General features: G+C 36.9%; 1 protein-coding gene across 2 annotated transcripts in view; it reads left to right on the top strand.

Moving 5' to 3' along the window:
- Positions 1-15,539, top strand: part of UXS1 (UDP-glucuronate decarboxylase 1) — a 55,899-nt gene that overhangs the window by 23,748 nt on the left and 16,612 nt on the right. The window contains exons 6-8 of one of the 2 annotated variants that reach the window (XM_059466711.1): positions 1,563-1,743; positions 12,347-12,451; positions 13,650-13,709. In XM_059466711.1, coding sequence (XP_059322694.1) covers positions 1,563-1,743; positions 12,347-12,451; positions 13,650-13,709 — 346 coding nt within the window. The remainder of the gene's footprint in view (positions 1-1,562; positions 1,744-12,346; positions 12,452-13,649; positions 13,710-15,539) is intronic. The other variant, XM_059466712.1, reaches the window with a different exon arrangement.

The raw sequence follows: 15,539 nt of genomic DNA, 5'->3' as shown, positions 1-15,539 counted from the left end.
ATAAGATGTTGAATCTGCCACAAGAAAGCCCTGACAAACTCAGAAGAATGCTAAATAAACCAACTAAATGATTCTTTCATTAACTGCCATTTACAATTGGTTTGACACACTGCTGCCCCTGAGTTTTTAATAAGAAAAGGAAGGATGAGAATACAAGAAGTGGACATGCAAGTTTTTGCAAAAGAAAACATGTAATTTCTGTATGGTTTTTCCACTTTTCAATCTTTGGAGGTTTTTCTAGTTTAAAAAAAAATCTGCTAATCTTGCTTTTTTAAAGCAGTGGATGGCAGGGTTGTGGACAGGGTAAATGTTTAGTCTTTGACTAACCCAAAGGAAAAGACCTTCAGGCATCTCATCCTTTTCCACACAGCACTTTGTCATTTCAGTACACTATCCATTCATTAGATTCCTGCTTGATTCCATTTTGTCCTTTCATTGTTTAGTTAGTTGTCTCTACAGCTGCAGAATGGACATCAATAGCTGAATCACTTTGAAAATGTGAATTTGACCATGCAGATATCTTTTGTAGCTGATACCACACAGGTCTTTTACAATTCTGCTTTTCGAGTTTTGTGATCTGTCATGTCTTGATTCTTGAAAACAGTTTATGAAATGCAGAGAAAATAATTGCTTCTGTAGGTGGGTCTGGGTGTGTCACACGACTTGCAGTTCTACTTATTGTGCTGACTGATTCAGTACTAAATAAGTGATTTTTTTTTTTGCTTGTTTACTGTTGAAGTCTGTGGTGTAAAAAGGGAAAAATTAATTAGCTTGTTTCTTCAATGAAACAGGAGTCCAGAGTTTTAAATATTTTATTTCTGCTTGTTTCTTTGCAGCGGAACATCAGAGTTTCAAGACAGGCAAATGCTGCATGTCAGAGATAATGATGTAGAATAGAGTTTTTTCAGTTGTAAGGGACATGCAGAGATCATCTAATCCAACTGACTGACCTCCTCAGACCAGGATGATGTGAGCTGTGGATGTGTTACGACACAGAAAGAATTATTATTATTTTGGTTTTAGGAGATATTTCAAATGAAAGTTCTTCAGAGAATTCCCTTCCTCCTTTCTGGGTGAAAAATTACAGTACTTACTTAGAACACCCAGCATGTCTTCCATGTAAACCAGCCAGAAGCTGGACTTGACGTGTCTGATAAATCTGATGTGAAAATAACCTGGCATTCTGTCATACCTTTTTTTTTCCTCTGAGAAATGGGATTTGCAGAAATTTCTTCTAATACCTTTCTGCATATTTTTAGACTTGGCTGTCACAAAAAAGAGCACAATCCAATTTGAAGTAAATAAAGGAAAATAATCTGAAAAAGAGTTTTTGTTGATATGAATAGATAGCTAACCTTCTAGCCTGACAGTGATGAAACATGTCAAGTATATCTCTCAAAATTTTAAAATCTGTAAATCTTGGAAAAAATACATGGAAATGGAGTTGTTTCCCCTGGAGTAAGCAAAGATCTGAAACCTACTGTTCTGTCTTCATGTTTGTAGACTTTGTCTAGTGTTTCTGTAAAAAGAAAAAGAAATTTATACCAACTGTCCTAACGCAGATAACTGGAGGAGCAGGGTTTGTGGGTTCTCATCTTACTGACAAACTAATGATGGATGGCCATGAGGTTACAGTTGTGGACAACTTCTTTACGGGCAGGAAAAGAAATGTGGAGCACTGGATTGGTCATGAGAACTTCGAACTGATAAATCATGATGTCGTTGAGCCCCTGTACATTGAAGGTAGGTAGTCTCTGCTTTGGTATGTGCATTTTTTTGTGCCTTTCCCTTCTAAGTGTGTGCATCTGTGTAGAAATGAAACTTGTGTTGAGTTCTGGGTTGATCTATGTGGTTTCTGTATGCTTTGTTTATTATTAGCCTGTTTTCCGTGACCAGTACGGAGTAAGGTTCAGAGCACTTTTGTCTGAAATCAGTTCTTCTTTTCTGAGTGGACAGGAGGAAAGAGACCTTAAAAACATCCTGATATGTCTGATTTTGTGAGAAGACAAGATGGCAGGGGTCAGTCTGTCTGTCCCATCCATTGTCCCACTTTCCTATGTGCCTGCACAGGTTTACACACACAGAATGTGTGGTCCAGATATTTCATGAACTGAAGTGTATTTGAGGGCTGCAGCTACACTAGACATGCATCCTGCAACTGTGTATGGTCAGTTCAGATGAAATTAACTTTCCTTATTTGTCTTCAGTGTCTTCTGTAGAAAACATTGCTCCCTCTTTAGGTACAGGCATTCTACAACCTGAAGAGTTGGAAAACAGCAGCACTGAATTTTCCTAATTTTCAACAGAAAAAAAGAAATAAAAATACACCAATTTTAAAGAAAGAAGCAAACAAACAAAAGTGTGTCCTGCTTCAAAGTAGTAGTTCAACTATTAAATAGTCAGATTTTAAGGCACCATTAGCATGGCTATATTGGAGAGAGACATGCATTTATAGACTTCTATGGGAGTATCTAACCATATAATGAGTCAGTGAAAGCATTGCTCAAATTACACTGCAGATCTGGTGGGTGTGCTCCATCCTTTTAAAACTCTGTAGCAATGTACTTGTTCATTTTAAGAAAAAAAAAACAACTGAGTGGTTTTGGTTTTTTTAATTCCTGACGGATTCTAGTGGATGGAATTTCACAGGAAACATCTCTAGTAATTTCATCTCTTGTGTTATTGCTTCTGATGAATTCCTGGCAACACTACTGAAACAGTCCTGCAAAAACACATGCTCCTGCTCTGTTCTGACAATGCACTGCTTCAGTTACTGCCTGTTATTTAGAAGTTATTTCAAACTTCTTCCACTGACAGGATAATGGAACAAGGATCTTATTAACTGACTCCAGGTGCTGGTAGCTCATACCTCAGCCAGATCAATTTGTCAGCTTTTCTAATCTTTTCCATTCTTTTCCTGCTTTCTGACTGATTACATTTGAGACTTTCTCAGAGAATTATCATCATTGCTATATTGTTGCCCAGCTAACTAGGCACTAATGAAAGGGAATTCCTTCAGCTACCTTTCCTATGTCTTTGTAATTAAGACACCAATTCCCTATTTAGTCCTGACAGCTAATTATTATATTTTATTCAGTGGGTAGTTTATTGAATGCCTTTTCATCTTCCAGCAGTGTAAATTGAGGCTGGCATGGCTAAGTGTTAAAATAAAATTAACTTTCATACTCTAAGAACACGGTAAAATTTCATTTCATTGTAGAGTTTCTAGTCCAATGAGGCAATGGCGAGACAGTTTTTTAACAGATCAGCAAGTTGGCATATAGGTGAAATACTTCTTTTCTTACTCCCAGTTTCTCCTTTTTACTTGTAAATAGAAGTTGGAATGACTGTGCAGTCATGATAAAAAGTAGGTTTGTGTCTAAAGAATTTCTCTGCATTGGCAGTCCTGTTTAAACCAGGTTACATAAGGTTGTTTGACAGCTCAGTTCCAGAGAGGATAATCAGTGCTTTATTTCTGAGAGAGACCTCATTTTTGGTCTAGAAAGAGCAGTGCTTTCTCTTTGGATGTGGAAAAGTGAATTTAGTCTCAAGATGGGGAGCTTTCAGCTTCACAGTGGTGCCTACGCACAATCTGCCTTGGCTGCGTCATTATCTTTGAACCATGACACCAAGTGGGACTCAGCATTCTTGGATCTTCATCTAGGTTGGCCAGAGACAATAATAAATCACATAAACACACATTTTATTTTTTAGCCTTGTGACAGCTGTAGTTATCTCTAGTGGTGAATGTCTTTCTCCTCTACTAGGATTTTATTTGCTTTAGCATTTGGAAATGTCAATAGGAGATGCTCAAGTTTTCACTTTTGTTTTTTTCAAGCAGAAGAAAAAGGGTTTTGAGTTCTTTAGTGGAATGAAAGTAGTTCAGGAATCTTGAAAGATAAAAAATAGTAAAAAAAAAAGTTGGAAATAGCTATATTAACCCATTTTTCCTATTATAGTTCAGTTCTGTGTTTTTAAAGATATTTTCATTTCAGCCTGATCCCTCACATACAGCTTAAATACACTATTAAATAGGCACTTTTTTGGTACAGGAAGACAGAGGGTTTTTTTTCTGAAGGCTAGTCTGGAAAGAAAATCTCTTAACACTCTTTTTTATAGTATCAGAGAAAAAAAATAGAAATACACCTTTACTTATATTCTGCCTCATTTTCTGCATTCATGAACGTTACAAGTGCCCCAAGACAGTCACTTGAGAGCACTGTAGCTCATGTTCCTACAAACCATATTGTAAGGACTCACAGATGTTAATTGGAAAACAAATGAGAATTAATGCTTTATCTGGTGTTGCTGTGATGTACCCCAATTTAGGGTAATAGATAAACTGCATTAGAAAATGCCAAAGGAAATTCTGTATTAAATAAATGTATGTTATTAGTAATGTACTTGGTTTCCATAGTGACATAAGCATTAGTGCTGTTTTGTTTATACTCACCTTTCACTTCAAGCCACCCAAGTCTCTATTTCTATTGTGAAATATTGTTATACTTAAATGTATGTGTTTTAAAAAAGAAAAAAAAAAAAAACAAAGCCACAACAAAACAAACAAAAAAGAACCCCCCCTAAAAACAGCCAAAAATACGCAGCCCATATACCTGAAAAAAATCCCCAAAACTACACACATGAAAAACCAAGCCACTTTCAAGGTGCTGTCATAAGAAGGCACATGATCATTTCACAAACTGGACCCTTAAGAAGGAAAAAATGCCTCTCAGTTCTCAGTCTTGATGTCTGGCTTTCAACTGCCCTTAGGCACACTCAGCTGTTGAATAAATCTGAAAAAAACATCAGACGCTTATACTTAGACCATATCCTTCTCCCACTGGTGTTTCTTCTTCCTGCTTCCTCAGCAAGTTTTGGAAGCCTTAAAACAATCTTCTGGAAAGTGATAGGTGCACACTTCCTTTAAACCCAGCTATCTGCTCTATCTGAAAAATGTCCTCAGCTGAACTGCTGCACGGTTCACAGGAACACACTTTAGCCTTGTATTTCTTTTTGGTTGCTTGGTAGTGTTGTTTCGGTTTGCTTTTACTACACCTTTCACAAATTGGAAATAAAAATAGGCCTGAAAATGCCACAGATTTACAGTCAACAGTGGAAACAGTTGAGTCAGTTGAACTGATTTCACTCCCCTAATCAAAGGTGCACAGTATGTTTTGAAAAATGCTGTATGATACTTCTAAAATTGCAGTCTGTGGCAGCTGAAATTGCTGCCCAAACTCTTTTTGGGCAGAGCAGTGAGGAGTTGGTCCATTCTGATGCTCAAAACCTTTTATTTAAAATAAGTACGTGTGCATTACTTTAGTAATATAAAATGAAATGAGAGAGAAGTGCAGTGTAAGTGGTAGGTAATGATCAACTGTTTCATGGCTTATGTTCTGAGATTAACTGATCTTCAGTTAAATAAAGGTGTTCAGTTTTGCTGTTGGTTTGTTGTTCTGTTTAAATTCCTCATGCCAGCAGTCCAGTTTCTGGAAAAACATTTCTTAAGTGTTGGCTCTAATTTCTGTGACTGTTGTGAACACAAAGGTAGTTTGGGCTCTTTTGACTCTCACTGAAAATGTTTAAAAAATTTTGCATGTTGAGAGAGAGTGTGTTAGCACATGATACACATAGTGGCAAGGATATTGTCTTTCAGAGTTTGCAGGAGGTGTTGTAGTTGCTAGTTACATGTGCATAGGTAGGTAAAGTAACAGTATTTATAGAATTTTAATAAATCATTTGCTTGACTTGGACTAAAAAAAAACTTTTATTTTTAAGGACTTTGCTGGCTTATAGGCCTGAGAGTTGATTTTTAAGGCTAAGACCAACAGTCTCACAAAATTGGTCAAAAGAGTAGTCTATAGCCTTCAAAAGAATAGTCTATAGCTTTCAAAAGAATAGTCTATAGCCTTCTTGGGAGTAACAACCTTCCACATGTCAGGACGGTAGCATTTTACTAAACAGTGTTCTACAGTATCCCGGAATTGTTCAGTCTTCAGGTCCTCTCACAGGTAATTGAAAACACATACAAATACAAACACAAAGGATATCTTTAATACATGGCACTTTTTTTGTTTTTTCTTTGGCTTCCATACTTCCCAGATTTTTCCCTTCCTAATCTTTGTTCTCTGTGCTTAACATGTTCCGCTTGCTGGTTTTAAATTGTTTGGTCAGGAAAGTCTATAGCAAGGCAGAGGGTAACAAATGCTACTTTATTTTGTTTGTTCAGAGCCAAGTGCAGTGGTGCCTTGATCTTGGTCTGGTGTGAGGCTCTCCAAAACTGCTCCAGTATGAGCAATATGATAAATCTTTATAAAGTTATTCCAGTTTGCCTGACATTACAAACAGCATGTTTAGCATCAGGTAAATGAACTAGTATTTGTCCTTTTTAGTTCTGGGCAATAGAAATGTCTCACTTCACTGTGTCAGCTTCTCTGGTCTGACCTCCAGTAATGAAATCAGCGTAGCTGTTGTTTTTTTTTTTTACAAGAAAAGTCCATACATTCAAGCTGTAGAAACCTATTTGTATGCTTCTGATCAAAGCTTTTCTGCTCAGTGCTTCCTGACTAGCAGATGCAGTGATGGATGCAGGTGCTTAGTGGAGTTAGTGACCCGTTTAGTCCTTTCTGGACCGTGACACATGTGGAAGGCAGAAATTGAAGATGTAGGTCATTTCCTGTCGTAGGGAAGGCAGTAGATTTCTCCCTTATCATTCACTTAGGAAGCATGGAGAACATATGAAGTATTAGGGCTAGAAAATCAAGATGATATGAAGGAAAGTAGTTAATGACAGTATTTTGGAGTTTTATGGAATATTTTGTCCTAGTCACCCTAGGACAAGTGGTTTTACTGATCATTCTTGTTTAGCATTAAGGAAAACACAGTATTGAATGTTTCTGTCCAAATCTAGATATTGCAGATTCCATGTATGCTAAATTTTAGGGGTTTTTTTTAGCTTTTCACATAGAGAAGGGCATAATTGGCAAACATTAGTTGCTGTTTATCTTGCAATATGTTGCTTAAACCTTATGTTGAGCACAGACTTCTATATTTGCCACAGTGTACCTTGTGTACCTGACTTGAATGTTTATGCCAGCTTCTGTGTCTGTGCTATTTTGAAATGAATTTGATTTTTTAGCCTTTTTTTCCAAAGAAATTGTAACATAACAAATTTGTTTAATTTGTCTTTATCAGTTGTCTACGATCCTGTGCTTGCTAAACTTCTTGCTGCTGCATTCATAGTTAGCAAAGTTCTAGTCTCCCATGTGAGCTACACATAAAAGTTACAGAATTTTATTGATATCATTTGTTATTCTGTTGTGGTCCTTAACATAACACTTTGCACAACTGTTCACATGGTTATTTTCAAATAACTGCTCCATGACTTTATTGCAAAGCCAGCTCAAGGCTTTGTTTTAAGTGTTGTAAATCTTCTTTACCTCATGTAGCAAGAAAGAGTTGTGGAGGTCAATTACTAGATATATTTCTTTCTGTCCTTCTGTAGATACTGTCCCAGGCACAAAACAGTTAATCCTTTGAAAAGCTGTTAGTTTGGAGAGCTTTCCTCAGCTCTGGCTGGAACAGAGTTAAGTTTCCTGCCATCTTAAATAACTGTTAACTTTGTGCTACAATGCACAAGGTTGTCAGCCAAGCTGGGTGGATGGCTTTGTCCAGCCAGTCTGCTGAAATTCTGAGAGAGAAAAAGAAAAAGGAGATATTTTTCAGATCTGTCAGTTAATAGAGGGAGGGTGGAATGAGAAGCAATTATTCTTATTTCAACATTGTCAGATTGATGGATCAAATATGGAAAGTTTGTGGTAGAAACTTTTCACCTTACTGAAATGTCCAGCATTCTCCAAATGTTTGGGAAAAATGGTGATATTTTCATTGGTCTGAGACTTGATATACTAAAGAGTCCTTCCCAGGCAAGAGGCAGAGGTCTCCTGTAGCTGCCTGGTTGCCTGTCCTGATCCAGAAGATGGCCATCTGACACTTGACAAATTCCCCATCTTCCATCTCTCTGCTAATTCTGCTCTTGCTGAGCCTATAGGGATCAATTTTTGCCTTTATGCATGGGGGGAAAGTACATTGAAGCAAATAAGAAGGGCAAGACTATACATCTGGCAAGGAAAACCTGTTTTTTTCCCCCCAGCTCCTTCTTTGTTTCATTTAAAACAATTGCTAGCTGGGAAACAAAGGAAGAATGAAGGACTAAAGTAAGGAGAGTGCTTTCTTGCTTGCTGTCTTGCTTTCCATCTTTATTTTGCACTGTTCTTCACACTTAGTTTATTGTTTAAAAATAAGTAAGTAAACTTGAATAATATAAGGAGTTTTTGAGGTTTTGTATTTTACATGCATTTCTTTATAGCTAAGTTATATGACCACTTGGATGATCACAAGCCTAGCTGTATCCTTGTGAAGCAAAAGGAATGGTAATTTTTGATCTTCTGTATCTGAATTACCACATGCCATTAAAGGAACCATTCCTATATGAGTTGCTGTGTGTCAAAAATTAGCAGTATTGGAAAAAAAAAAACAACAAAGAAACCACAAAACAAAGTGAAAGGAGGGGAGGAAGATTTCATTTCTGCTTTGACAGGTTAGGATTGGGCAGTAAATTACTAACAGACCAAAATGTTTTTGAAGTTTTTTTCTCTTTCCAAAATCCCACCAGAGCTTGTCAATACTAATTTAGAAAGGGTTATGAAGAAATAGGTAGAAAAAAACAGCATAAAACTCAGGTCAGACTTCAGCTTTGAGTTGGCTGTAGGTGACCTCAGCAATTACTTTGTTAATTTTCCTGCACCACTGTGTTTGTGTTGTGCTTGCTGCTTGCAAGCATCAGTCAGCATCTTTACAGAGCATTCCTTATCCCAGCTTCCAGTCTACCCCTTCTCTTTGGTTTTATGACAGTAGCATGCTGTGGGAAGAGGATGCTTTAAAGCAAAACTTGGGACAGTTATGTATTTTATTCATGTTCAAAATTCATCTGTAGAAAGTGTGTTGAAGTTCAGTAATCCAGTTAAAATTTACCCCATGCTACATTTTTCCATCATTTCCCCAGCACAAAAATTGATTCCAGCTTTATTCACTGCTTAAGTTTACAGTGTCACAGTGACCAAAGTAAGGAGTAGTTATTCCATGTCTCACTTCATCATGCAGAACAATTAACAAGCTTTGTGTTGCAGAAGAAACTCCTGCAAGTTTCATTTGGATTAGCAATGCAGGCAGGGCTTGGAATTGAGCCTGAGCTGGGAGCTTTGTTCTGCCAGCTCTCACTGCATCAGGTCATCTTTGGATGCTGTTTGTATTGCTATTACAGGTGCCTTTTGTGACAAACTCTTGATGCTGCACCAGAGTTGATAGGGGTTGCATGTACTGTTTCCTGATCATTCAACAACAAATAGCAGAGAACCTGCTTCATGAAATTTTACTTCTCTGCACCTTTTTATGTGAGAATAAATATTCAACATTACACATCTGCCAAAACCGTCTCTCTTTACCTTTCTGGGCTGTTTTGACATCTTCTAGGCAGCAATTCATCCCTGCTCTGTAGAGATAAACAGCTGTAGACCAAAGAGAGAATGGCAACATAAAAGCAAATATATTTTGTGGCATCTGCATGAGCATACTGTCAAATATCATTACTCTGTCAAGACAGTAAAACTTGCAGTAACAGTCATTAAGTTTGCCTTAGGAGCTCATCTTATGTTTATGTTGATAGTTAATTGTTCTCTGGGGTGAGGTATGGCTTGAAATAATTTCTCCTTATTTTGGTCACTTGACATTGTGAGTTTAATCAGTGAATAAAATTATTTTGGTGATTTCTTGTGTTGCAGTGATAATGAAGGGCTGCAGTATGTGGTGAACTTTGAAAAGCTTCCCCCAGATGAACCAGTGTGTGTGCTTATCCAAGCTGTGTTACATAAAAATCAGGAGCTGAGCTTGCCCAGTAGACAATAGACACAACAGTTAATCTAGAAAAACTTGATTTATATACAAGCACACTTCATTAGGGATTCAGAAAGAAAGTAGGTTGAATATTTTACCATGCTAATATTGCTGGTATTTTTAAAGTGTTATTACCAGAACATGTGCTTATCTTAAAAAGCATGTTATTTTTTACTGTGAAGGAGATACTTGTTCTTTGAAGGCTTACCTACTTTTCATTTTTTCATTGCTTAATAGGCTGTTGAAGAATAAGGGGTGACTTTCACATGGATAATTCAAGCCACTTATTTGTGCTCTTGCCCTACTAGTCTGCTTTTTCTAAACTATATTAGAGGTCTGAAAGCGAAGGTTTGCATATTTGCTTTGTCAGATGACGTTTGAGAATGGGAAGGAAGTCTTCAACAGGAGGCACATTCCTCTAATATTTCAGTGTTCTCAGCTAGTTAAAAGCAGGTGATAACTTCATAGTTGATATTTTATTTTTTCATATTGTGATATGATAAGGGGAGATGGCTTTAAACTGTGAGAAGGTCTAGATTAGAGGTAGGAAACAGAAGCACTCCTGTGAGGGTGGTGAGGCACCAGAACAGGTTGTCCAGAGAAGCTGTGGATGCCTGATGAACACTTGAAAGTGTTCAAGTCCAGGCTGGATGGGGCTTTGATCAGCCTTGTCTAGTGGAATGTGTGGTGGGATTGAGGTGCTCTTTAAGGTCTCTTCCAATTCAAACCATTTCTGATTTTTTTATTTTTTCCCTACTAGATGTAACTCATATACAGCTTGTGCTGTTTAACTAAGTATGGTTGTATTTAAATAGAGAAAAAGGAAAACTTTTTTGGTTTTGTTTATGGGTTTGGGTTTTTTTGGGTCTTTTTTTTTTTTTTTTTTATAGTCAAGGGTGCTTCTAACCTGTTTTAAGTAGGAAAAGTAATTTATTAGAGGAAAAAGTTCATAATGTCACAGATACTGTGAAAGTTAAAGCCCCCAACAGAAGGCTATGAGAAATCAACATGTGGTCAAAGTACAGATTATTTTTTAATGCTGTGATTTTCTATTGCTTTTTAATGATAAGGCACCTAAGGAAATTGAAAGAAAACATTTTTTTGACCAGTAGTGTTCTGTTCTAGGGGAGGACAGCCTTATGCTGTGCAGTATTTTCTTCTGTCAGAACAGCAACTAGCCTTGACTTTTCCAGCTTCTTTCTGGTTTCAATGTCAAGTCTTCTTAAAAAAAACCAAACCCTCACTTTTCTTTTAAAACACAAAGGAGTCATTTTCCCTTTCTTTTATCAGGCCATTCTAATTATTACTTCACTTTTGATTGCTTTTCTTGAATGACCTTGGTGTAGGGGATTTGTCCTTCCTTAAATATCTCATTTGAGCTTATGTTTAATTTTTACTTTTGCAGTTGCTTATCCAAGAGTGGTTTTTTTTTTAAGATAGTTCTGGCTTGCTGTGATTCAAGTTACATAGAAGACAGAAAGACGTTAATATATTTACAAGAGTCATGTTATGAAAGGCTTGCAGGTTGAGCTTTTGAATATCAGATACTGCCTATGACACTGAATCCAGTTTTCATTGCTTTGTTTTTATTGTAATTTAACAAATTTTTTGCCAACAGTCTTTTGTTTCTAATACCTCCAACCTTCAATCACCTCAGACAATGAATTTCAATTAGTTCTTTGGTTAATTGTATTTCACAACAGGAAGTGGAGGAGTGTGTCAAAATCTCTTTACTGTGTTTTGATTTGTGTGTTTGTTTTTTAATTAAAGCTAAAATACTGTATTATCCAAAGCATTGCATATATGTGACAAAAGTAACAGGGAAAAAAAGACAAAAGTTGCATGCTTGTATCTTGAAATGTATATTTAATATATAAATAATGCAAAGCTGATTAATGTTTCATTGACAGATGATCTAGAAATAAAAATACAGTATTTATTTTTCCCAGAAGGTTTCTCCTCATATTGAAGAAATGTTTCTATCATTTTTGCTTCACAGTGTATTTTAGAAAAATACTCTGAAACTTGTAGCCACTTAAAAACTTGAGGATAACAGAATGTTACGAATACTTTTGCAGCTTCTAAAAATTTTGGAAGTTCTCAGCTAAATTTTTTATAAGTGGAAAAGTGTGAACACCAACACAGACATTTATATCCATGTCAACAGTGTTGATATATTACATTATGCCTCTAGGTTTTGTTTTACTAAAAATTAAGTTTTTCTTAGAGTCACAACGGGTTTGTGTACATATAATCTGTAAGTAGTGATACAGGAAGTGCTGGATTCCAGTGCTAGGAATTGCACAAAGCAATACTTATTTCTTGACTTCAGTGTTTTCTCATTTAATATCTTACGTGGGAAAATAATGATGCTATCCCCTCCATTTTTCTGTAGTGGACCAGATCTACCATCTAGCATCTCCTGCTTCTCCTCCTAATTACATGTATAATCCTATAAAAACATTGAAGACCAACACTATTGGGACATTAAACATGCTGGGTAAGTGGAGGTTTTTTTATTACTTGGTTAGACATCATATAATCCTGACAGAGTTGCTGTGGAGATGGGAGGATGAAGCAAATGAGTTGTACATTTTAAAAAGTTGTTTCTTTACGCAAAATAAGGTTGGGGTTAATTTTACCCTCTTTGAAGACTTTTGGTTTCCTTTAAATATATCTGCAAATGAACACTAATAACATGGCTGTCAAAGGACAAGAACTTTGTGCCTGTAAGCTGGCTATGGAGTGTGCAGTAATGTCAGAAGTAATAGGAACAATTAAGAACATGGGATTTTTATAGCACAGGTGTGTTCATGATTGCTAGCAAATTCTGAAAGAGTGTTTAATGTCAAGCATCATGCTGGATAATTACAAGGCCATGTTTTCAGCTTTGTCTGCTAGTTTTGATGCTAGGAATGGGTCAGTGAAAAGAAGGCCTCAAGACTTCACTACTTTTTCCTCCCATCTTTCTGCCATTTGGTATGATGCAGGCTGATCTGAGTGTCAGTGATCCTAAGAATTGTTGAGTCAGAAAAACTCCTGGGCATTAGCATAGCTGAGTTTCTTATTTGAGTGATACTCTAGAGAGTAGAGTTCAGAGAATCAAGTGATTCAGAAGCTATTGAGGTACCAGAATGACAGAGGTGAGAAATTTGTCTGATTTGCCATGCCAACTTGAAGAACAGAAAGCCATTGAAATGGAATGGAGAATAATCTCAAGTTATGGGTAGGATGATCCAAGCAGTTTAAAAGGGCCTAATAAAGGAGAAATTATTGATTTTTGTCCTATAACATGTTATTCTGTGTAAGTTTCTTTACATGGCTTGTCTTTAATCTATGTAAGGAAGGATTTGGTAATCATAATATACTATGTTGTTTCAAGATCCTGATTTCCTAAGTGGAATGCTTCCCTGGGCTTTATTTAGATTGTAATAGATTAAGTTCTTGGATCTTGATTCAGTGCAACTGCTAGTCTCAGAAGCAAACACGTCCCATGTAGGTGCTCCTCTGCTATTTCTTAATTTTTCTAGTTTTGAAGTGGGAGCTATGGATGTGATTTACAACTAAATTTGCCTACAGAAAGAGATCAAATTGTCTTTAAAAACACGTAAAACAGAATCACACTAAAGCAGCTAGCATGAGTGAAGGATTCTTGCAGTTGCTCTAATTATGTTCTTTCTCCATTGTCCAAAATCTAGGTTTAGCTAAACGTGTTGGAGCACGGCTGCTGCTGGCCTCTACATCAGAGGTTTATGGAGGTAAGAAGAATAAAACAGTATTTAGAGCTCTTCAGATATGACTGTGTAAAAGGATATTTACATCTTTTGTCAGATAGCAGAATGATAGATATTCATCACTGTCTTAGCTTGCTTTTTTAGGAGATGTTCTTACAGTTTAAAATGTGAGAAGGGCATTTACAGTGCTTGCTTTATGTCTAGTTTTTTTGTATCTAGTCAAGAGTGGTGGCAGGAGACTTGCAGTGTTGACTGTATCTTTCCCGTGTCCTGGTTTATATCTCTTTTTCCAAAGGGCTTGTGGGGGAAGTTGAGTGTTGTACTCTATAGTCCAGATGCCATAATGAAAACCTGAGAAGAAAGATTTCAATATTAAATATACATATCTTTTCCCCATCACATAGGAATTGTGTTGTTAAGATTTAGCAATTCCCCTGATGTCTAAGAGACAAAGGATGTAACCTCCAAGCTAAGAAAATACTGGTTGTGCATGCAGGTTCTTCAGGTGTCTCTTAAAATGTGATATTTGGCAATGCTCTCCATCTTCCTCTTGCTGTTAAAAGTGAAGGAGTGAAAGAATGATGGATAGAATGGTGACTGGATGCAGCAAGAATCTTTAGTACTTCCTAGAGTCTGTACCAGACCCTGTGCCTGCTAGAGAACCTTCCTTCTGCTCTGAACTATTGTGTAATTGATAACAGCAGTGTTGAAAGATTAGTGCAGATACACAGGCACAGTACCCTCCTCAGTGGGAGTAGATTTGAGTCTCAGCTCAAAAGAACAAACAAGTAAACAAAAATGGTCAAAGGTACAAGATACAAAGCTTTGTGAGCAAGAAGTGAGGAAGGACAAAGAACACAGCTCCAGGTGTACAGTTTTGGTGGAGCAGCTTCAGAAGATGGAAAGTAAATGTCCAAGCAAGGGATCACTAAGATGGTTGGCCAGCCAAAGTGGCCTGAGCATATGCAGCATTCCTATTGCCTCCCAAGCCTTAGATTATCTATGCTCATGCTCTACAGAGAAAAATGATAGCCTCAAGGACTCTTCTGCAACTGAACTATCTCCCTTCTGGAGTATCTCCTTTCCCACAGCATCTTTTCAGGCCTTTTTAGGATTGTTGTGAGTTTTTATAATCATGTAAAACTTCTGTGCATTTACCATTGTTGTGTGGCTGCCATATGGCACAAATTCATTCATAATCGTGTCTGAACAGCATAAAATCTGGAAGGTTTAATCAGAACTGACTGTCAAGGTTGTTTCAAAAAATTAGCTCTCAGCACTAGGAAGTTCTATAGTAATGCAAACTTCAAACCCAGTAGAAATTATACCATTCTAAAGACAACAGAGAGGGAGATTTAACCAATAGTTTGTAATTTTTCAAGCGTATAAAGCACACACTAGTAAGGTTCCTAGGTGATTGTTGTTTGATTGTTTGTTTTTTATAAACAAGAACTTCTGTGCTGGATCAAACCAAAGGATTGTCTAACCTGATTATGCCCAGTCATAGCTAGTAAAAATGCTTAGGGTAAAATAGAAGAAATGTAAGTATTTTGTGGTGCATCACTCTTACCTCAGTAAGGAACGCAGTACATCTCTATTTTCTCTATTTTTCTTTCCTTGTTTCCTATTTTATGAAATTTGAGTACGTTTTACTTTCCTACATAACCTATAATGCCTCTTACATAACTGCTGCCTACATAACCTGTAATATTTCCTCTGAAGCACATTAGGTAAAAGTTGTGTTTATGCCCGTGAGCCTTTAACCCTCTGCTCACACACTCTTTTAGGGAAAGCAGTTGCTGGCTGTTGTTTGCTTGTACTCAGTTATTTTACTAGTCTTTCATCTGCCACTGC

The sequence above is a fragment of the Ammospiza nelsoni genome, chromosome 2, assembly GCF_027579445.1.
Source record: "Ammospiza nelsoni isolate bAmmNel1 chromosome 2, bAmmNel1.pri, whole genome shotgun sequence".
NCBI classification, from domain to species: Eukaryota; Metazoa; Chordata; class Aves; order Passeriformes; family Passerellidae; genus Ammospiza; species Ammospiza nelsoni.
Note: the sequence above shows the minus strand (reverse complement) of the source record. Positions and strands in the feature narration are given on the sequence as shown.